The sequence below is a fragment of the Mobula hypostoma genome, chromosome 8 (genome assembly GCF_963921235.1).
Source record: "Mobula hypostoma chromosome 8, sMobHyp1.1, whole genome shotgun sequence".
Classification (NCBI taxonomy): domain Eukaryota; kingdom Metazoa; phylum Chordata; class Chondrichthyes; order Myliobatiformes; family Myliobatidae; genus Mobula; species Mobula hypostoma.
In genome coordinates, this window is record NC_086104.1 from 71,635,089 (window position 1) to 71,658,565 (window position 23,477).

At 38.9% G+C, this 23,477-nt stretch overlaps 1 protein-coding gene across 2 annotated transcripts in view; it reads left to right on the top strand.

Moving 5' to 3' along the window:
• Positions 1-23,477, top strand: part of meis1b (Meis homeobox 1 b) — a 211,046-nt gene that overhangs the window by 114,408 nt on the left and 73,161 nt on the right. For both annotated transcript variants that reach the window (XM_063056111.1, XM_063056112.1), the window contains exon 9: positions 9,982-10,058. In XM_063056111.1, coding sequence (XP_062912181.1) covers positions 9,982-10,058 — 77 coding nt within the window. The remainder of the gene's footprint in view (positions 1-9,981; positions 10,059-23,477) is intronic.

Sequence of the window (23,477 nt, forward strand, 5' to 3'; positions counted from 1 at the left end):
TGTGTTCTGCGTAGATTGGAAATCCCGCTGACAAGCCTTTCCCTCTCCTCTTAACCACGTTGACCCATTGAGCTTGCATGTTTCTTTTCTGTCCAACAGACTGAAAAAAACATTTCCTGTTATCTCGATGCTCTCCGACTTGCCAAGACAGTTCAAATAGATATTAGTACATATTGAAGCAGCAAACCAGAATCTTGAACATTGTTCACTTTCACAGTTTATCATAACTTCCATATCAGCTTCTCCCTCCATTTAGTTCTTCTTGCAGAGTATGAGCACATTATAGGAGAGGTTTGTAGCTGATGTTAAGCTGTGTAATTTAGCAAGTGGGATGTGACAACATGTCATTCCTTCCCCCTCCCCCCACCCCACCAGTTAGCCTGGCCTAAACCACTAACCTGGTTAATTTTCTCTCGCATCATATGCAGTGAACAGGGAGCATTCAGCCTCTTCCTACATAATCGCTATTTGATGGCTCTTTACTGGACCTTGAGGTGTTAAAGCCAATCAAATAGTGAGCACTCCTAACTTGGCCACAGCATTACTCCAGCGTCTCTACATTGTCCCAATCGTTAATTGGTATTGTAAGATCTGAAGTTAATTTTGTTTGCTTTCCTAATGCATTGCAGCTCTCCCAGTGGTCTCTGGCATATCTATTCTCAAATTCCCATTCCAATCGATTGTTTAAAAATAATTAAGCTTTTAAGAGATAGTGGTTTGAAGCTAATGCTTACTGCAATTTATAGGCCCAAGTGAGTACAGTACACATAGTTCAACACAAAGCCTACCATAAGGTGCTGGGATGACAATGGCGATTAAAGTATATCTGACTACAGATAGCTATGCTAAATATTTAGTTAATATGCTGGGGATGGTGAGAGGAATCTGTGTAAGTAAAGGACGGGGTGAGAGCAGGGAGAAATCATCAAGTACAGAAAATGACAGCTGAGTTGGGTTCAGCAGCACAGGAGTTTAGAACAAATTCCTTATTGCCTGGCAGCGCCGGCCGTTTCGAAAGCTGCTCTCCTGCTTATCTCTGACTGCTGATGTGATGTCTGCCAGGCCCTATGGTACAGGTTTTGCTGTGCTCGTGGGTGGGAGAGCAACATCAAATGGAGTGTTTGTATAGCAGCCTGGCCTGTGGCAAGTTGGTTCATTGTGAAGTCATGGGTTTCTATCAAGGACAATAAATGATTCACATCTTCTCATGTCCTTAACAAAAGCTCATTTTCAGAGATCTCTTATACGTAGCATTTCTTACCCCCAAGAAATGGTGTATTTCTTTTTCTCTTGATATCTTGCTTTTGGGGAGGAGGTTAATGAAGAACCGAGTGGTGATGGTTGCTTTCATGTGATTAGAGCAATTATTTTTTCTCTCTGAATTCAAAAGTCACACTGGCAGGCAATAAGCACTGCATTAGGGAAGAAATCAGCTGATCTGGGGAACTTTAAGTCCCAGGAATTCAGGTCTCCCCACATTTTTTTTTGTTATTTTTAGCGTGGGCATGTTATTCTGGCATTTAATTTAATTCAGACAGTCAACCAATCCTGTGCTTTTAAAATGATACATCAAATACTTTCCATTTTAGAATGGAGACAGAATTCTTGAATCCTAATAGCTGGAGGCTATGTATCAATTATAGTTTAGCACATCAAATTAGACTCAGTTTACAGCAATTACCTAAAAATCAAATCACATGAAAAGCAACAGATTTGAGAACAATTATTAAATAATAATCAAGAAGGATTTATCTATTTTTCCCCATAAGGGAAAAAAGAGGCAACAAATTAATTTTGAAGCTTCTTAAACAAGTGAATTAAGAGCTGAGAAAGCTAGTTTCAGGAAGAATGTGACTGTTTAATTTTTTTTGCCGTTCCTTTGAATGATATGGAATGCAACTATCCCTGGATTCATTGCAAATCTTAATTCCATCATCCCAAGCCCAATATGATTTAATAAAATGGAAATATGATGAAAGAAAATAGTCAGTGCCCTTGAAAGAGTTTGGTCAATTTTTGGACTCTCAACATATATTTATAAATGATGTCAACTCGTTGCAACTTTGAAGGCAGCAGACTGAGTCACACCCTTTTGGAACTGGCATTGGCTTCAGTGGTTTATCTAGATAAAAGCTAAAGTGGTTACATCTGCATTCACTTCACAGCCATCTTTGGTAGTAACAAAACACAGAGAGGTAACCCTGAAGTGAGACTGCAAACATTGTTTTGGTACTGGTTCAAATTGGGCACAATACACACTTTAATTTTTAAAGCTGCTGATATAGTGATAATGTTAGCAGTGTAAAAGGTTTTACTGTGTTGGACCACAGGGCAATTTCTGCTAACACAGCAAGAGGTGATTACTTAGCTGTTTAATGAAGACTCACTTTGCCAGTTGGTAGTATAAAATGTAGTAAAATGTATTGATCTGAAATTCCTTAAAAACAATTGTAGAAAATGTGTGTAAATAGATATTTTACCACAGAAGATGTTCTTTTAACCTGGTCTATTTAGATTGCAATTCCTATCAACTGTATGAAGATTTTATTTATACATGTATGTTTTTTTCCACTTTGGCTTTCTTGGGAAAGGCCTGATTAACCGAAATGCCTTTTTTTCACAAGTACGTAACAGAAAAGTCTCAGAATCCTGCAATCTGTATGTAGTTACATGGGGTAATGGAATTGAGGAGAAAACACCAGAGAAATTGATTGCTGTATGTAGCATTTACTCAAGCAACTGGAAAGTGAATGAAAATGCACTATACTTTCTTTAAAATGCTCACTTTGAAACTAGCAATAATGGAGTGTGCGCTAGATAGAATCATAGAAATTTATGGGACAAAAAGAGGCTGTTTAGCCTACTTTGCCCAAGTCACCAAAGAGCTATTGAGATTAATCCTAATTCCAGTCTTCAGTATATAGCCTTATAGGTTATAGCTCTGTCCCCTCCCGAGGGAGATCACACCATTCCTATAACGAGGTGACTAGAACTACGTTCATTACACTAGTTTCGGGCTCAAGTGTGCTCTACGCACTTTCATCATGACCCCGTTGCTCTTTTATCTATGCACTCCCTAATAAAGGGAAATGCCTTCTCAACTGTCCTACTTGATGTGTTACCATCAGGGATCTGTAGGCTAGCACTCTTCCTTCTCACTGTTCTTCTGCACTCAGGGAACCAGTACATATTGTATATACCTTTTCTTGTTGCCTTCTGATTGGTAACATTCTCCATCTCTGATGACCTCACTGAAACATGAAAGCTTCTTACAAGGCATGACAGGGCAGATGATTCCCCTGGACTGCCCAGAACCAGGGAATGCCATTTAAAAGGACAGGGTTGCCTAATCAGGACAATGGTTAGTAAGTCTTTGGAATTCAGTCCCCGAGGGAGGCTGTGAAGGCTTAGTCACTGAGTATAGTCTAAGACTGACATTAATCGAGTATTTTCAAGGTGTCTGGAAATAGTCAGGGAAGAGACATGCTAAAAAATTAAAATGAAACCAAACAACAGAAATGATAAGAGGTATCACCATGGCCTACTCCTGCTTCCATTCCTTATGGTCTCCCCAAATACATTATTTCACACCATTTATCTGTGCAACTGATTGGTCTAATATGATATTCAGTGCCACATGGCTAATTTTTGTATCATCTACAAATTTCTTAATTCTCTACCTAAATTTAAATTTTGAGTGGGTATAAAAAGAGGAAATATTATTAAGAAACCAAGCATTATATCAGAAGGAAAGTCACGTCGGTGACATTCTGAGGAAGCATCAGATGTACATGTAGTTGCTCCCAGTTTTGTTTGATATGATCTTCCAGTATAAAACATTGTGCACCATGGCCTTAGTTAAAACATTCTCCAGCCATCACATATTCTCCATTACTTCACAATCAATGAAATGTTATTTTACTTTTAACATCTGATTGTTGAAGAGTAGCATCCCAATGGTGTAAAACATCTTGAAACTGTTGTAGTCATGGTATTTACAAAGTACTTTCAATACAAAAAAGGCCTCTTGGCCCAACAACTTTCTGCCTGTCTAAACAAGTCCCAGCTGACACAGTGATGATCTGTTAATCTATGATTGGGAAAAGCACTCCGAGCTCATAACTTAAAGTTATCTCAGGGTCATTTTTAGGGCAGGGCTAAATGGTTATGGAACAATATTGCAATTTGTATTTGTATGCATCATGTTCAAAGAGTTATATGGTGCATCAGTCATCCCAGTTCTTACTTCCAATGTTAATGCTCCACACAAAATTCCTCCCAACACTCTTCATCTAACCTCATCTACACATTCTGTTCCTTTCTCCCTCATGTGGTTAACTAAGTGTTCAATATCTGGAGAATCTCTTGAATGTTTGGATAATGCGCAGGATCTTTGCTTTTTTGAGAGGGCAGAAAGGGTGAACAATTCATGTGTCATCTGAACAATAACTCTTTCTGCAGTACAGCTCTCCCTCTGAGGCACACTGATGTTTGCTTAGATAATGCTAGAAATCTCCTGGACAGGCAAAAATACTACCACAGTTGCAAGCCTAAAATTAGTCCATTGCTCCAGCATTCTTGGTCGTTAATTGCTCCTTTGACACCAACACCGGAGACAGACTTACAGCTACGAGTATTTATTATTCATTTGTAAAATGTTGCTTTCACTGGCATAGCCCACTCCTGTTACTGGCTTTCATATCCTTCTTGCACCCTCTTGCATACTGACCAAAATCTACAATTCTGTTGCTATCTGCAGCTCAGGTGAACCAAATAAAAAGAGTTCACTCATCCATTGCACTTAATCAATTCTAGTGATGGTTCAAGTTATGTCCTAGGTTCCGCTTTAGTATCTTTGTGAGGTTTGTAAGTTACTGAAGGTAATTTTAAACTGAGAATATTTCTCAAGGTAGAGCAAAACAAATCTTCACCATTAATTTGAAGGAACACTTGAAACTGCATATTGTTTCCTGCAGCTTGTTATTCTACTAATATGTACCTTATACCAAATTGCTGGCTGAGGTGTTAAACTGAGATCCAACCTATTCTATCAAATGGATGTAGAAGATCCAGTGTGTGATTTTGAAGTAGGGCCAGGTGCCTTGGCTGACTTTTATTCCTTAATCTACATGAACAAATTAGATTATCTGCTATTATCACATTGCCATTTGTGTAAAATAACTGTTATGCAAACTTGGTACTTTGTTTCTTATATTACAATAGTGATTCCACTTTGAAAGTACTTCACTGGACTTAAACCATCACTGCATCATCCTAAAAGTGCTTATCACAACTCTTTACAGTACAGCTGACCCGAGTTCAATTCCCAGTGCTGCCTGCATGGAGTTTGTATGTTCTACATGTGACTGACGATAAAAGATGCCACCTAAGTGTGAACCTTAATTTTGCCTGCTCTCGGGCTGTAGTGTAACTCCAATCCAACGCAAAGCTACTTTTGCGAGTAGCTAATTGAGCACTTTGGATAATTTATCGCCCTAACAGAGACTCTTTTTTATGAACAGAGTGAGGACTTCCACTTCCACAAGGCATTGCGTTGACCAGATAGGCGGGGTGCTGCCATGCTTGCTGCTGAAGTCCATCACTGTGCAGATGACAGTATAACTTTGGTTTACAGGATTGCATGTGTCTTTCTGACTTACTAGCCTCAGCAGAAGGAAGGCCCTTCTGGCCCTTAAAGCCATGCTGCCCAGCAATCCCCTGATTCAGTCCTAGTCTAATAACAAGACAATTTACAATGGCCAACTAACCTCCCTAGTTCCAGAAACTATGAAAAGATTCATCTCATTTTTCCAAGACAAAGTAAGGAATGTTTTCAAGTAATGTTTAAGTCATCTGGGAATTTAATGGCACCTTTTTTTATAGAACTACTTTCATTTCCCTTTAAAAAAGAAGGCAAACTTTGGAACTACCTCATTATTCTCCTTGAATAATTTGTATTGTAACTTACAGTAATGTGTGTCACGGCAGCATAGTGACCAGAGTAACACTTTACTGCATTAGCAGTCAGGGTTCAATTTCCAATCCAGTTTGTATGTTCTACCCATGACTGCATGTGTTTCCTATGGATGCTCTGGTTTCCTCCCACCTTCTAAAGAAGTATGGGTTAGGGTTAGTATGGGCATGCTACATTTACTCTGGAAGCATGGGAACACTTGCAGGCTGCCCCCAGCATATCCTCAGACTATGTTGTTCGTTGATGCAAACAACACCTTTTACTGGATGTTTCAATGTTTTGATGTACATGTGACAAGTAAAGCTAATATTTAATACTTTATTGTGGCAGATTTACTAGAACTGTTGGGGAGGGTTTAAATTAATTTAGCAGGCGGATGGGAAACTGAGTGATGGGGCAGTTGGTATACGAGCCGAGGCAGTGTGTAGTGAGACTGTCAGGAAGGACAGGTAGATGATAGGACAAAATTGCAGCCAGTGGGATGAAATGCAGTGTAACAGGAGACAAACTTGAAAAGAGTGATGAATACAGGACTGAAGGTGATGTATTTGAAGGCAGGCAGTAAGATAGATGACCTTGTAGTGCATTTCGAGATTGCCAGGTATGATGGTGTGGGCATCACTGAGTCGTGGCTGAAAAAATATAGATGGGAACTTAACATCCAAGGATACAGATCTATCGAAAGGACAGGCAGCTAGGCAAAAGGGGTGGGCTGAATCTGTTGGTAAAAAATGAAATCAGATCATTAGAAGGAGGCAACAGAGGATCAGAAGATGTAAAATCATTGTGGGTGGAGTTAAAGAACTGCAAGGGTAAAACAACCCTGATGGGTGTTATATACAGGCCTCTTAACAGTAGTCAGATTGAGGGCTAGAATTTACAATGGGAGATAGAAAATGCATGCCAAAAGGTAGTCATGGGGGATTCCAATATGCGGGTAAATTGGGAAAATCAGATTGGTGCTGATTTTGTATCCAAAGAGAGAGAATTTGTGGAAGGTCTACGAGATGGCTTTTTAGAGCAGCTTGTTGTTGAGCTAACTAGAGGATCTGCTATTCTAGATTGTGTGTTGTTTACTGAACCAGATTTGATTTGGGAGCTAAAGATAAAGGAATCCTTAGGAGACAGTGATCATAATATAATAAAATTCACCCTGCAATTTGAGAAGAAGCTAAAGTCTTCAGTGGGGTAAAGGAAATTACAGAGGTATAATAGACAATCTGGCCAAATTTGATTGTAAAGGGAACACTAGCAGGGGCGATGGCACAGCAGCAATTGCTAAAGTTTCTGGGACCAATCCAGAAGACGCAGGATAGATACATACCAAAGAAGTAGTATTTCTAATGACAGGACAATGCAACTGTGGCTGACAAGGGAAGTCAAAGCCAACATAAAAGGAAAAGTGTGGGCATATAATAGGGCAAAAATCAGTGAGAAATTAGAGGATTGGGAAGCGTTAAAAACCAACAGAAGGCATATGGAAGGAAAAGATGAAATATGAAGGTAAGCTAGCCAGTAATATCAAAGAGGATATCTTACATAAATCGTAAAAGAGAAGCGACAGTAGAAATTGGATTGCTGGAAAATGCACTGGAGATGTAGTGATGGCGGATAAGGAACTGGTAGATAAACTGAATAAGTATTTAGAATTCATCATCACTGTGGAAGACGCTAGCAGTATGCCAAAAGTTCGAGAGTGTCAGGGGGCAGAAGTGAATGCAGTTGTTGTTACTAAGGAGAAAGTGCCTGAGAAGCTGAAAGGTCTGAAGGTAGAAAAGTCACCTGGACCTGATGAACTACACCCCAAGGTCCTGAAAGAGGTGGCTGAAGAGATTGTAGAGGCATTAGTAATGATCTTTCAAGAATTAATCGATTCTAGCATAGCTCTGGAGGACTGAAAAATTGTAAAATCACTCCACTCTTCAAGAAGGAGGGAGACAGAGGAAAGGAAATTACAGACCAGTTAGCCTGAACTCAATGGTTGGGAAAATGTTGGAATCGTTTGTTAAGGATGAAGTTTCAGGCAACTTGGAAGCACGTGATAAAATAGGCCAAACTTAGCATGGTTTCTTGCCTAACAAATCTGTTGGAATTTTTTGAGGAAATAACAAACAACTTAGACAAAAGAGCATCAGTGGATTTTCAGGAGGCATTTGACGAGGTGCCGAAAGAACCTATGGTATTACAGAGAAAGTTCTAGCGTGGATAGAGCATCGGCTGATTGGCAATAGGCAAAGAGTGGGAATAAAGTGAGCGTTTTCTGATTGGCTGCCAGTAATTACAGGTGTTCTGCAGGGGTCAGTGTTGAGACTGCTTCTTTTTACATTATATGTCAAGGATTCACATGATGGAATTGATAGCTTTGTAGCCAAGTTTTCTGATGATACGAAGTAGGTGGAGGGACAAAGAGTGTTGAAGAAGCAGAGAGTTTGCAGAAGGATTTAGACAGATTAGAAGAATGGGCAAAGTAGTGGCAGATGGTGTCGGGAAGTGTATAGTCATGCACTTCGGTAGAAGGAATAACAGCAGAGACTATATTCTATATGGGAAGAACATTTAAAAAATCTGAGCTGCAAAGGGACTTGGTAATCCTCATGCAGGATTCTCTGAAGGTTAACTTGCATATTGGCTCAATGGCGAGGAAGACAGATGCAATGTTAACATTAATTTCAAGTGAACTAGAATATAAACTATATAAAATGCTGAGGTTTTATAAGACACTGCTGAGGCCTCACGTGGAGTATTGTGAGTAGTTTTGGGACCCTTATGTAAGAAAGGATGTGCTAACATTGGAGAGGGTCCAGAGGAGGTTCAGAAAAATGGTTCCGAGAATGTAAGGGTTATCGCATGAGGAGTGTTTGATGGCTGTGGGTCTGTACTCACTGGCATTTTGAAAAATGAAGGGGCTTCTCATTGAAACCTATCAAATACTGAAAGGGCTAGATAGAGTGGATATGGAGAGAATGTTTACGATAGTGGGGGAGTCTAGGACCAGAGGGCACAAGCTCAGAATAGGGGGATGCCCATTTAGGAGAGATGAGGAGTAGTTTCTTTAGACCTAGGGTAATGAATCTGTGGAATTCGTTGATACAGGTGGCTGTGGAGACCAGGTCATTTGGTGTATTTAAGGTGGAGACTGATAGGTTCTTGATTAGTCAGGGCATGAAAGGTTATGGGGAGATGGCAGGAGAATGTGGTTGAAAGGGAAATGGATCAGTCATGACCAAATAACCCGAGCAGGCTCGATGGGCCACATGGTCTAATTCTGCTCCTATGTCTTATGGTCTTAATCTTTAATTTAGTAACATTTTAGGTCTTGCACTGTACTGCTGCCACAAAACAACAAATTTCTGATGTATGTCAGTAATAATAAACCTGATTCTGGATTTTATGATTAAGATTTATATTATATACTGTAACATTTACAGTTACTCACAATTCGAATCTGATTATATCTTCCATTAAACTTTTATATTGAATTCTGAATATTGTATCAGTAGTATTTAAAACTGTTTATCTGTTGTTGTTGTGCTGATTGGAACTGGTGTTGATTTGGTTTTTATTTGTGAAGTTTTATAATGTGTCATCCAAAAATTCCACTCGGTTGACCCCAGATTCCCAGCAAAAGTTGGATGGTTGTTTTCAAAAACTGGAATTTTATAATATCTCACATCCACCCGAGAAAAGGATGCTGATGCTAATTATGTTTTATGGTATTCTGTCAAACTGGCTGTCTAGGATTCTCATAGAGTTGAGTGAACAGGTAAAGCAGGGATTTTAATTAATGTAGCTGTTTCTACACTTCACTTAACTTTATAATTGGCTTCCCATTTTCTGTCATTAATTAGATGATTTCAGATCTCACTAACACTTAGGAGAATACAGTGCCTCAGCTTACAATAATTAATGAACTCATTCCAATTTAATGCATTTTCACAGTGCATGTACATATTTTTTTGCCAGATCATTTTATTCTAATGTTATCTCTTTGGCTTGGCATCTTCCAGCACCCTTACCCTTCAGAAGAACAGAAGAAGCAGCTTGCTCAAGACACAGGACTAACTATTCTGCAAGTGAACAACTGGTATGTAGTTTAACTTTGTTTACATACTGACAGCACTGTTGCCTGCGGCAAATCACAGCAAATGATGGCAAATGATCTGCATTAAGACAACACACCTCAGTTGTTTGTATTCCCTACTGTTTACAGAGAAGTGTCTTCCCTCTAGATAAACCAGTGACTATTGTCATTTTGTGGCTCACTTTTATTTTCTTTCAATACATGAACATTTTAGCGAAGTGCTATACAATAAAGTAATTAGATTAAGGCTCCTTAAAGAGACAAAGAAAAATTACAATAACAATAACTTTTAAACAGATTTACTTTTCCTCTCCTGAGCAAGGAAAGTAATATGTAGATATACAATTATCTTTAAATACTGTACTAAATGGCAATGATATCACTGAGGAGATAGGTTGAAGCAGTCACTAGTGTTGAGCTTGACATGTGTGACAGAACTGAATTTGCATCTGTTGATACGGTCATTAAACCAGAGAGCCTTGGTGTTCTTGTGGAGTCAGAGAACACTACATCACAGAAACAGGTTCTTCGGCCTAGCTACTCTGTGCTGAGCCATTATTCTGCCGAGTCCCATCGACCTGCACTCCGATCATAGCCCTCCATACCCCCTAATGTCCATGTACCTATCCAAATTTCTCTTAAGTGTTGAAATCAGCCTACATTCATTCCACACCCTCACCGCCCCCTGAGTGAAGAAATTCCCTTTAAATGTTTCACCCTTAACCCATGACCTCTAGTTCTAGGCTCATCCCATCTCAGTGGAAAAAGCCTGTTTGCGTTTACTGTATACCCCTTATAATCTTGTAAACCTCTATCAAGTTTCCCCTTAATTTTCTACGTTCCAGGGAATGAAGTCCTAACCTATTCGACCTTTCCCTATGACTCAGGTCCTCAAGTCCCAGCATCATGCTTGTACTTCTTTGTTCTGCACTCTCTCAATTGTATTTACATCTTTACTGTAGGTGGGTGACTAAAACTGCACACAATGCTCCAAATTAGGCCTCACCAACACCTTGTACAACTTCAACATAATATCCCAGCTCCTGCACTCAGTACATAGAATTATGAAGACTACTGTATCAGAAGCTTTCTTTACAACCCTATATATCTGTGACACCATTTTCAAGGAATCACGGATCTGAATTCCCGAATCTGTCTGTTCTCTCGCACTCCTCGGTGCCCTGCCTCACACTGTGTAGGACCTAGCCCGGTCGGTCCTCCCAAAGTGCAACACCTTACAGTAGGCTGCATTAAGTTCCATCTGACATTTTTTCAGCTCATTTTTCAAGCTGGTCCGATCCCACTGCAAGCTTTGACAGTCCTCCTCATTGTCTATTGCACCCCCAGTCTTGGTGTCATCCAGAAATTTGCTGGTCCAGTTTACCATGTTATCAACCAGATCGTTGATAAAGACGATAAACAACAACAGGCCCAGCATCGATCCCTGTGGCATACCACTAGCCACAAGCCTCCTGCCAGAGAGGCAACCACTTACTACCACTCTCTAGCTTCTTCCGCGAATCCAGTGTCGAATTATTTCAACTGTGTGTTAATTCAGCTCCCTCGTGCTCTAAGCCAATTCCCAGATGATGTCATCAACAGTCCATGTTTGTGTTGAAGTAAGCAAACAAAAATATAAGAAAACAAAGAGATAGTAATTTTTTTCTTTCTCAGCTCATGTTTAAAAGGATGGAGGCACCCTCTTTAAGTTCTTGTAGTCACAATTTAAATATTAGGTTTAAATGGTTAGAACATAACAGCAGGAGTTTGACTAATTTTAAGAAAAAGGTATAAATTTATACAGCGGCTCACTTGATATCCTGAGGCAGTTCCCCTACTGAACTTCTTCTGAATTGATGTTATGGTTTATCAGTATAAAATACAGCACCCAATGTACAAGTACAAGACAGTACAAGACGCTCCACAAATAGAAATGTGGCAATTTCCTGATGTTGATTGTGAGATAGATAATGGCCAAGGTAACAGAGATAACTTTTCTGTACTTCTCTTGAATAGTTCCATGTAATCTTTTAAGTTTACCTGAGAAGGCGGTTGGTGGCTCCATTCAAGGTCTTCTCCAGCACCTCTGAGAGTGCAGTGCTCACTCATTACTGCATTGTTCCTGTGCTAAAACAATTGGACTACAATCTACAAATTTATGACTCAAAGCCAAGAGCTAATAAGTAATGCACATAGAGGAGAAATCACAAAATGTTTTATCATTCAGAAGTTATTAACCCCATTGCCACCACATCTGTTAAGTATGTATTTTTGACATTTTCCCAAATTATCTGACTTAGTTATAGATTTAAAGAATTTATTTCCTTCCCACTCCAAGCCTCACATACTTTTTCCCTTGCCCTCACTCATCACAGAAAATTAGTCCTTGGCAACCAGCCGTTCCTTTATCCTTGAGTCCCTTGTGTGTACCTTTAGGTGATTATCCAAGACTGCTTGCACTTCTGTAGCATGTTTGATGCAGGAAATCGCATCATGGATCTACATGGAGGGCTGGAGGGCTAGAGGGTACACATGAGTGTGAAGTGGAGTGTGGCTAAACCTTCTCTCAGCCTCAGTCTGCATATGGCTATTTTCAGCTATCAGCAAAGGGAGTCCAAGTGGAGCCTCCCCCTCTCTTCTTAATCCTCTACTTTCTGCATCAACTTTGACTAAACTCATTATTACACAAGCTAGAATGGAATTTGGGTTCTTCTAGTGTATACGTTCAACTTGCTGTTCTCTATGACTCCATTTTAATCCAGGATATGGATTGGGGCTTGACCCTAATGACTCAAAGGTATCAAGTAGATAGTTATTGTGTACTTGGTTGCTTGGCTTCAGAGTAATATCGGTGCTGGAGCTGCCTCTTGGTCCATTAGCAGCCACCTGTTCAATACACTGAAATGATATATATTTTTTCCATTTGTCCTCAATAGATAAAACAAACCCTATTCTGTTCAAAAGCTAGAGCTGTGCAGTACAACTTTGTAACAAGGCGTGATTTGTTGCTGTGTGTCAGCACAGTATAAATCAGACTTTATACACTTGCAGCACTGAAATTTTGCTGGGTATTGAAATCCAATATCCATTAAAATTATCTGTATCTAATTAATTGTCTAAATATTTTAGATGTATACTTGTGGTAGGAAATTCTACTCCCTTTGATGTGAAAAAGCAGAAAGCAGCCAAAATAGATTCATAGTTCACTGAGGTATGCCAGTTAGCAGATAAAAGTATTTGTTCTCTCAGTAAGTGTCAGAGATTAATATTTTACAGCCTTAATTACAAGCATAATCCATTTTTGTGATTAACTAGGGCTTCAATGTTGACATCATCTGCATTAACAAATCCTTCGGTTCATGGCAGACGGAGGAAGCCTGTGGGAGAGAGTTGTAACATTATTAAACTCCATTACAGAAAATGCAATTTCTGTCACTATAATCCTGGTATTGTTCAGTTTCAGTTCCAGAGAGATAACTAGCTACTTACAATATATTTGCTTTTGAAGCTTTAATTTATAAAGTGCACTATCTGGCAGACACAGACACACTAACATGAGTGAAGCATGTAAGGGTTATCAATTTCCATGACCTAACAGCAACCTTAGGCAATCGATTTCTCCAGCTACAGGGGGCAGAGGATAATGGGATAGCATTTTGCCAACAACCTATGGGAAAGAAGTACCCATGGTGCTTTGCTGGCCATAGCAGTTTGAGTGCACATATCATCCAAACAGAACATTTCCACTCTGGCAACGGGGTTGCTACTCAAAGGTGATGTAGGGAGGAGTAACTAGAGTGCATAATAACTGTGTCTGGCTGTCAATGTTACTCGTGTTATACTTTGAATCATCCACAGAGGCATTGTAAAGAATCACGTGGTGGAATTCCTTCCCGTAATAACTAACCATATGGTTACGTCCTTACATATGGTTAAATATATAGATATATATGAATATACTAGAACTATCTGGATAAATGGTTGAAGAAATATTTCATCAAACTGCTGAAGCAAATCATTTTTATATAATTATGATTTAAATACTGTATATATAATTGGACTAGTTATAATATATTTAAAAGTTCTCAGTTATAAGGTTTTCTTATGCTTGTTAGAGGCATCAGGTTTGTCTTGGATTTTACAGTAGTTTCTTGGTCAGAATATCTTGTTGCTATTGATAACCCTCTTTAGAAAACTCTTCCAAAGGTTCAATCAAACATTTCTGGCCATCATGCCTTGCACTTGAAAGAACAGCTTTCAGCCAAAACAAATGTATTTTTAAATCATGCTTAATTGAAAACTTCTTCAGAATTCTTCTGGGATAGTAACGTAAATAAAACTCACAAAAGGGAAAAATGATGAATGATTGCAATAAATGTTGGTATGTTGAGGTATATTAGTAGAATTCTCTGTGTAATTCTTGAAAATGCACTTTTGTAGGAGAATATTTTACGCCCTGTATTTTGCTAAGGCACATGCACATTTTTGTATTATTAATGACAAGTTGCCATAAATCTGTGTTGCAGAGATTAAATAAAAATGCTGAGGGGCAGGCTGGGTGCAGATCAGTCATAAATTATTGGCAGAAAGCACAGCATGTGGGAATGCATGAAATGCAAATACAAACATAAATGGTTGTCTTGAAGGACGTTAGTTATGTTTGCAGAAAAACAATTGCATTGAGGGTGGAAAGAGAATACCCATTCTTGTAAAAGAGATGGGAACTGTTCAGAATGTAGTACAGAACAGATGCATTGTTCATTGCTTCTTGTGAATAGTCCGTGTGCCATTACGTGGTGCAAGGTTAAGTGAGCTACTGCCTACGAAAGCAAACAGTTATACATTATTTCATCATGTTTTGAATAGGGATCTTCTTTCATTTCTATCACTTTAGTTAAGGCCCCATTGAGAGTTCAGCTCAAGATTAGAGGTTACTTTTCTACTGCACTTCTCACAGGGGGAGAAAGGACTTAGATTTTTCAACAACAGTGTTCGCTGTTGACCAAGATGAAAATTGCCCACAGCAGTTTAGTCCTCTGCATGGTGTGAGCTTCCCTGTTACTGGCACTGGTTGCTGTCATGCATTAGTTCAATTGAAACCCTGATGTCCAGCAAATTAATTAAAAATATTTCAGATACAGTATCAAGAAGTTATTAGGGCAGTATCAAGCAGTTCTACCAGAGGACTCCATTGGCGGACTGAACATGGGGAAAGAGGTCTACTTGAAGATAAAGTCATACTGCACAAGGGATTAACAAACAGGTTGAGGTCAAAAAAAAGGTGACCTTGGTTTTTATTGCATTTTGTTTCAGACTTCAGCGTCTTTGCTGCAACACATTATTATTGTGCAGTACGTTTAGCTCAAATACATATGTAAATTATGCAAACTTTAAATACTTATTGATGTGTTTCACTCTCAAACCAAAAGTTACATTCATTTAAATTGAAGACAAAAGGAGATTGTATGTGGTGTATGCATGTGTTAATATATATACACACCCATAATCTTTAAAAAATATATTATAAAATATAATACAGTGTCATATATAATATTGTATAGTATATAAAATAATATAATATAGTAGATTGTACAAGTCTGGTCCTCAAGTCAGGCAGCACTTCTTTATATTTTAATCAACTATCTACTGGACTGTGTTGATTTGAGTATTAATTATTCCCAGTCAATTGGGAGGAACGATTACATCAGAAACAGGAGTAGGCTATCACGCTCTTCAAGCCTGCCTTGGCATTTAATATGATCATTGCTGATATCTGCTGGCCTCACTCCTATTCTTTGCCATGTTTCCATACTCTTTATAATTCTTCAATCTATCAAGTATTCATCCACCTCCACTTGAAATACTTATAATAACCCACTTTCCACCATCTGCCACTCTAGAAAGATCCAGCAGTTCTGTGTACCTCCATTTTAAATGACCATGCCCTTGTAGTTATGTTCCCCTTCTTGAGACTCTTCCACTAGAGAAAACGTTCCACCATCTACTCTGCCAAACCCACTGGGATATTAAGTATTTGAGTAAGATCCTTTGAAACATCATTCCTCTAAACTTCAAGGAATACAAGCTCAAACTATTTATTCTCTATTTGTAGGACAGTCCTCTTATTGTAGGAATTAGCCTGGTGAATCTCCTTTTGACTTCCTCCAACGTTACTCTGTTTTGTATTAGTTAAGGGGAATTTGTGTGCAGTATTCCAGGTGAAGTCTCACCAACCTCCTGTACAATTGCAACAAACCTCCCTATTCTTAAACTCCAACCCTTGGCTGCAAAGAATAAAATAGCATCATGGTGAGTGAACTTGAACTTGAAATAAGAGCTGAAGGTTCAGGAGAAAATGGGTAATTTACCAATTCCCCCAAAGGGCAAGGTAATCCATTGGGACGTGTGTTCTGCTCTGCTAGCAGTCAAAGGCACAGAACAGCATCTGAAGGTAGAAGTAGGAAACCTTAGGAGATAGTGTAGGCTTAGTTAATGAGGATTTAGAAAATTATAGCCTAATCAGCAAGAGCCAACATGGTTCTCTACAGAACAGGTCTTAATTATTTTAATTTAATTTTTGAGGCGATTGCAATGATAGGAGAGCTAAAGCAGATGTGAACACCAGAATCTTAGAACATCCTTTCATATAGTTATGCCAAATCTACAGAAACTCTGCCCTGCAAGCCAGTGCTGTTCTCCACACAAACATGGTCCTACCTCTTGACATCTCACAGAATCAGCAAATTCCCCTGGAGTATTTCTGCCATTCACTTCAGCTACATAGTAATGAGTCCCACATTCACACCACTCTTAGTGTAAAGAAGTTACCCTTGAATTTGCTGTAGGATTAACTAACTGATACTTGGTTCCTCCTAGTTATGAACATTTATCATGTAAAAACGTATCCATGTACACCTTGTTAAGCCATTTCATTTCCCCTCAGTCCTCTATCAGGTCACCCCCTTAGCAATTTTCCAAATGAAAGAACCCCTAATTAAGCAAACTATTATTTATACTTCTGAGTGCAGACGCTTGTTTGATAGACATTTATTTGCACTGGATCATTTAATGTTATTCACCAGTCACTTTATTCTGATTATGATCCAAATGCATTCAAGTTAATTATCGTGTGCATATTTTAAGAATGTTGGAAGAACAGTGCAAGCAGGGATCAAAAGTGCAATTTGTAAATGCATTCTAGAAGTGGCAGCAACTTCCTACATTCCTTCAGGCATCAGCTTTGTTCTGTCTGTGAAACCAGTTGTGGCACGGGCACAGGAAAGGTGTTAGACCCAGCAAAGCAACGTGTATACTACTCTCTCCTTGATAGAGGTCTGGCATCACTTCCACAGCAAGAATAAGACTCCAAATATTTTCAGAGTTTAAGCAGCACATCTCAAAAGTCACATTCTGATCAGGGGAGTATGGAGATATGGGATTCTAAATTTAAATAATGTTCATTTCTGTCATTTCCTGCCCAGTATTTTATGTGATCTACAGTTGTCATAGTTGGGAATTACTGAACTTTAAATTAGTGCAGCTCGTCACTTCCTTTCTAAATTGTGTTAGATTCCAGAGGATGGTGGTGGGGGGAGGGTGTGGTATCTTCTAAACATTTACAAATAGCTGCTAGGCTATTATTACTTAACTAGGAGGATGAAGCAAATTATATTATTATAAAGACCAGATTAAATTCCTTCATTTAGTATTCTAAAGAATTTCTGTTAATTCTGTGTAACCATGGTGTTGCTGTCTTTGCTTTTATAGCTTCTGGTATAACTAGTCATGAATGTTTCAGCAGTTCAGCGGTAGGATGGGTCTTGAGAGGTTTGCAGGTTCGATATTACCACCATTACATATTGAACCTATTTGTTCTGGCTACGTTGGCCACTTTCTTACTGGTGCCTGTACGAGCTTGCCTTCACTTGTGAGGGATAGCACTTCATCACTTCTGAGCCCAAAGATTCCAAGCATGAAAGCTTGGCTAGGAAACCAGTGCAGTATTGAGGAATTGACAGTCTTTCAGATCAGATATAGAATCAAGTTTTAGTCTTGTGAAAGAAAAGCAAGTCAGTTACCTTTGGAGACCTGATCAGTATTTGTCACAGAGTCAACATTATAGAAGCAGATTACCTTGTCATTGTTGCATTTTTTACAGAAGCTTACTGTGTACAAACTGGCTGCAGTATTTCTCAGAATACAGTAGTGACTGCAATAAAAAAGTACTTTATTGTTTGTAAAGCCATTAAGAACAATTTGAGATTCTGAAAAGTATGATGTAAATACCAGTTTGACTCTTTCCATTCACGCCTTTTCACTTATTTGTCTGAATTTCCCAGAAACTCATCTGCATCCTCCTCATAGCCTACTCTTTCACTCAGCATTGGATCGTCAGCTTATACCAGCGACTGGTCTAACTGTTCTATGAGACATGATGTAGATTGTGAAAAACAACAGCTCTATCAGTGACCATTGCAGCACTCTACAAATCATCCTCTCCATAAACAAAAACAAATTCTTTATTCTGAACATTTTCTCTGTTCCCTAATTTTCATTTCACACCACTATATTATTCCTGCTACCCCGTGCTTCCATTTTAAAAAAATAATCTATGTGTGCCACTGTCTTGAAGTTCTTCTAGAAATCCAAAACCCAACATCAACTGGTTTGTCCTTGCCTGTTCTGCAAATTGCAACCTTAATGAACTCTCAGCAGATTTGTCAAACATGATTTCCCTGTTACAAATCCAAGTTGACTCTGTACAATCCTATTCACACTTTCTAAGTGTCCTCTTCCCTAATAATGGGTTTCATTATTTTCCCCACACTGGTGTCAGGTCTACAGCTATGAAGTTCCCTGTTTTCTCTCTCCCTCCTTTCTTTAATATGTGTGGCTATTCAATGACCTTGTATCATCAAACACATACTTGGAAATAATTTTGAGTTTGGTATTTCATAATGGATTCCTGTAGTTGTCAGAAAGTGTACAGGAGTTGCGGAGATACTGTATATTGAAAGGACACATCAAGTAGTTTGATCATCACTGGTCCCATTCACCCATTTTTCAAGGAGCTTTCTCATCTAAACTAATAACTCCAAGTTACATATGGCTAGTAGTTACATATTATTTGACAACAAACTTCAAAGCACATATCTATATTAAAGGGGCTACTTTAAGGCTAATTGTTGTTGGAACATTTTCCGAAGGACGGAACCAGCAATGGTCAATTTCAAGCAATCAGTTGCATCCTTTTAATATTTTCCTGAAGCTCCTGCTCACTCTCTTGCATTTGCAGAATGCCTGATATAAGAATGTCTTTCCAAGATGGTTTTCCAGAGGTATGGTTGGAAATATGAGATTGTAGAAAAGTCACAGATGTGCAAAGGCAAGGTCTAAGAAAATTAGGGCTTACTTGTGTTCTGTGAACTCCGTAATAATTTTTAAGAATCCTCCTTGCGCCTAACTTACTAATGCAACTGTATTTGACTATATGGTGTTGTGTTCTTTATACGTACCATGGGTTACTAAGAACAAACCATATTCTGGAAGAATAAGAACTAGGACTTTTATTTACAACAGCAAACAGCAACCACGTTTTCACCATACAAGTTTCTCGATCATTCTGTCATTTCTGCGCATGCTCAGAACTCTGTCCACTCACGTTCTTACACGTGACACGTGATATCACCACATATGGAATATCATCAGACAGCACACGTGTGTGCCTGAATAGCACACCTGTAATATCAGTGCATGTCCTGTGAGTAACAGACCAGGAGGCCTGTGCAAAGTTTGCAGGACCTTTTCGACATTCCTTTAAGAGAACCTGCCATGGAGCACTGCTTTGGGGATCAGTCCTCAAGTCAAAGACTTAATAACAGCAAAGCCTCTTTAGCTGAACTGTCCATCATCAATAGGTGGGACTTTCAAACCAAGATGGATGGTCTGTGCAATGTCTGGAACAACAGACAGGCATACACAGCACTACGTCTTCTACCGGAAAGACCACAACCAGCAGTTAGTTAACACTTCCCCTCCCCTTCCCATGTAGATGACCCTACCAGATGCTGATCACTATGGCAGAGGTTTGACCCTGTATTACCACTTGGAACGACTGTTCCCTTCAATCTCCCCCACAAGATCTATGATCGACAGTACACCCTTGATCAACCTCACATGCATGAAGACTCACTGTCATGTTCATCATGTGAGGTCTCTTTTAGTACATATATTGACATGGCCTCATACCTTGTAGTTTTTTTGCTGTGAGAGAACACTTAAGTCATTTTCATCAGCCTGCCACACTTTGCTGACTTAACTTTGTGGTTTTTCACCTCAAGTTATTTTACTGCCCTCACAACTATAAGGCGAGGTGCAGTGTAATCCTTTCACTTGTGGGTTAACCACAATTAGGAACCTAAAGTATGAATTTGTTCAACCTGCCTGCGTTATTTTTGTGATTCCTGCACTAGGATACCTAGATCCCCCGTACTTGCATTCTCTCCATTTAGATTCTCCCCATCTACGTTCTGATTTATTCTACCGAAATTCATGACTTCTCACTTCCCTGCATTAAACTCCATTTGCCTACCCACACAGCCTATTTATATCCTGTTGCAGAATCACAGTATCGCAACATGCCCTTCCTTTGTATTGTTGGCTGTTTTGGAAACCTTACATACTGTTCCTTCTTCCAAATCATTAGTGTAAATAGAGAACAATTGCAGGCCAAGAATTGATCCTGCAGTATTCCACTAGTGACTCCTGTCAATGTGAAAAAGGCTCATCATTCCAACACACAGAAAATGCTGGAAGAACCTAGCAGGTTAGGTTTCGTCTATGAAGGGGAATAAACAGTTGACATTTTGGGCCAAGGCTCTTCCTCCATAGATGCTGACTTCCTCCACAGCATTTTTCTGTGTTGCCCAAGATTCTCTGCATCTGCAGCATCTGTTATGTTCTTCACTCCCGCTCTTCCTTTTCCATGAGACAATCTATTGTAACTGCGTCTTCTGATCCTAAGGGCTTTTAATTTATTCAATAGCCTCCTATATGGCACCTTGTCAAATGCTCTTTGGAAATCTAAACACACAGCATTTACACGTCCCTGCCTATCAATTCTCCTTGTTACATCCTCAAAGATTCAAGTAAATTTGTCAAACATGACATCTTTCATAAGATAATGTTGAGTATGTTTAATTATATTCAGCTTCACTTAAAGATTAGCTCTTTCCTCTTTGATTATTGATTCTTGCATCTTGCCAATAATAGCTGTTAAGCTAATTGGTCTGTAGTTCCCTGTCTTCCACCTTTCTTCTTTTTTGAACAAGGGATGCATTTAAGGGGAAATTAAAGAATCACGAGGGAGAAAGGAATAGAAAGATCTGCAGATAGAATATGAGTGGAAATCGAGTGAGAGGAGGTCTATGTGGAGCATTAGCCAGTCTTAGTTTTCAGGAGAGGATAGATTAGATAGGGCTGTTTCTTTTTCAAAACAAAGGAAACTAAATTGAGGTGTTTAAAACAATGAAGGGCCCAAATAGAGCTCATGCAAAAAGCTAAGGTTTAATTGGGAGACAGATTAAAGAGAGATGAGGAAAAGTGGAGTGGGGGTCTGGAACTTACTCTTGGGAGGGTGGGAGAGACATCAAACTCATCACATTAGAACAGTGCTTGGATATGTACTTACAGAGCTTTGTTTTTGTGCTGGAAGGTGGGATTAAACTAGAGAGATCTTTTTCAGCAAACGTGAACATTCTGCATAGCTCCTTGTGTACTGTCCATTGTTTTCCTGTATCTGTCTGAAGGTTTGGTATAACTGGTATACTCAGCACAATCTAGTTGTGTGCTTGTGTTCTTGTGTACCGTCAGTTGTTTTCCTGTATCTGTCTGAAGGTTTGGTGTAACTCGTATACTCAGCACAATCTAGTTGTGTACTTGTGTTCTTGTGTACTGTCCGTTGTTTTCCTGTATCTGTCTGAAGGTTTGGTATAACTTGTATACTCTGCACAATCTAGTTGCCAAATTCAAGCACTGCACTGAACACAAATTTGCAGCCTGCCTCTAGGTTGATCCGTCATTTCTAAAAGAGGGCGCATCCAAGTGTAAAAACTTTATAATTGTTTCAATTTGCATAAGGTTAACTGTTGAATGTAGTGCAAGTGTTTTGAATAGAAAGATTTGATTTCTGAATTGTTTCTTTCAAGTGATCAGATACAGCAGTCTGCTCCCTAACTATAGTTTTATTTATTCAGATATAGCTTTGTAATGACACTAACCCACATCATTTGAGCTCCAGTGATATGAAGGAGGAAAGCAGTCCCTTGGTGTTAACCTGACCTTCTCATAATTGAGACTGCTCTCTGCAGAACCACATCAGTAGCTTTTGATGGTAACAGAGTGGTGTGAAAATTCCAAACATTTGCACCAATATTTGCAGTGCCTTTGCCAATAAAAGCACAGCCTTCAATGGTATTTTGTCATCTCTGTTTTCCTGCCCTGCTTCTCCCTCTATGTACAAATTCTATTTCTAGATTAGACTAAATGTCTAGTACCTCTAAAAATATCTCAGTTTCCAAAGTGTTTTAACAGGTTGTCATGTCTAGAAATTCTGTCAAATAAGGAAACACAAACATTTATTTATTTTAAGGGATAAAATTTGGTGTAAGACTAGCATGCAAAAGGATTTGTGATTTTAAGGTTGTTTATTGTCATTCATTAGCTTACAAGTGTAAAGGAAAATAAAGTGATTGTTATTCCTGATCCAGTACAGCATAACAACACAATAAATATAAATACATAAGATTAACTTATATACATACACTAATTTTGTGTGCATAAAGTACATATGCTCCAATTGAATATGAAGTTTCTTTACTATTTGTTTTTATTGTTAGCTCACAGATGCGTGAACATTTTGTTTTCAAATCCGTCCATGGTAACTTCAGCCCACCTCCTAGTTTCTATTATCTGTAAATGATTTGTAGCTCGACTGCACTCTGAAGTATATGTGTTTCTTCACTTCTGGCCCCCTGTGTACCCACAGATCTAATCCCTGTTTCATAGTCTGGCATGCTTTCAGCTGCTATGGTCCTCTACTTGAAAATACCCTAAGTAAACCTCTCCGGCCCTCTCTTTTCCTTTAAGACACTTAAAGCCTAATTCCTTGACCAAGCTACTGCAATAGGCATGGCTCAGGATTTGAAAATGAACTGTGAAGAACAGTGCTAAAGGCTCTATACAAATGCATGTTTCTGTTCAGAACATATCTCTTTATTTCTGCAGAAGATCCTCAGAAAGCAGAGTCCTCATTTTAGTTTGCCACATCTGAGTGAAGTTGTGTTAGATTTCAATTTCAATACATCATGTCTCTTGCACACACTCTTTTCCATTTATGATATGCCATTTGCCTTGGTACCGTGT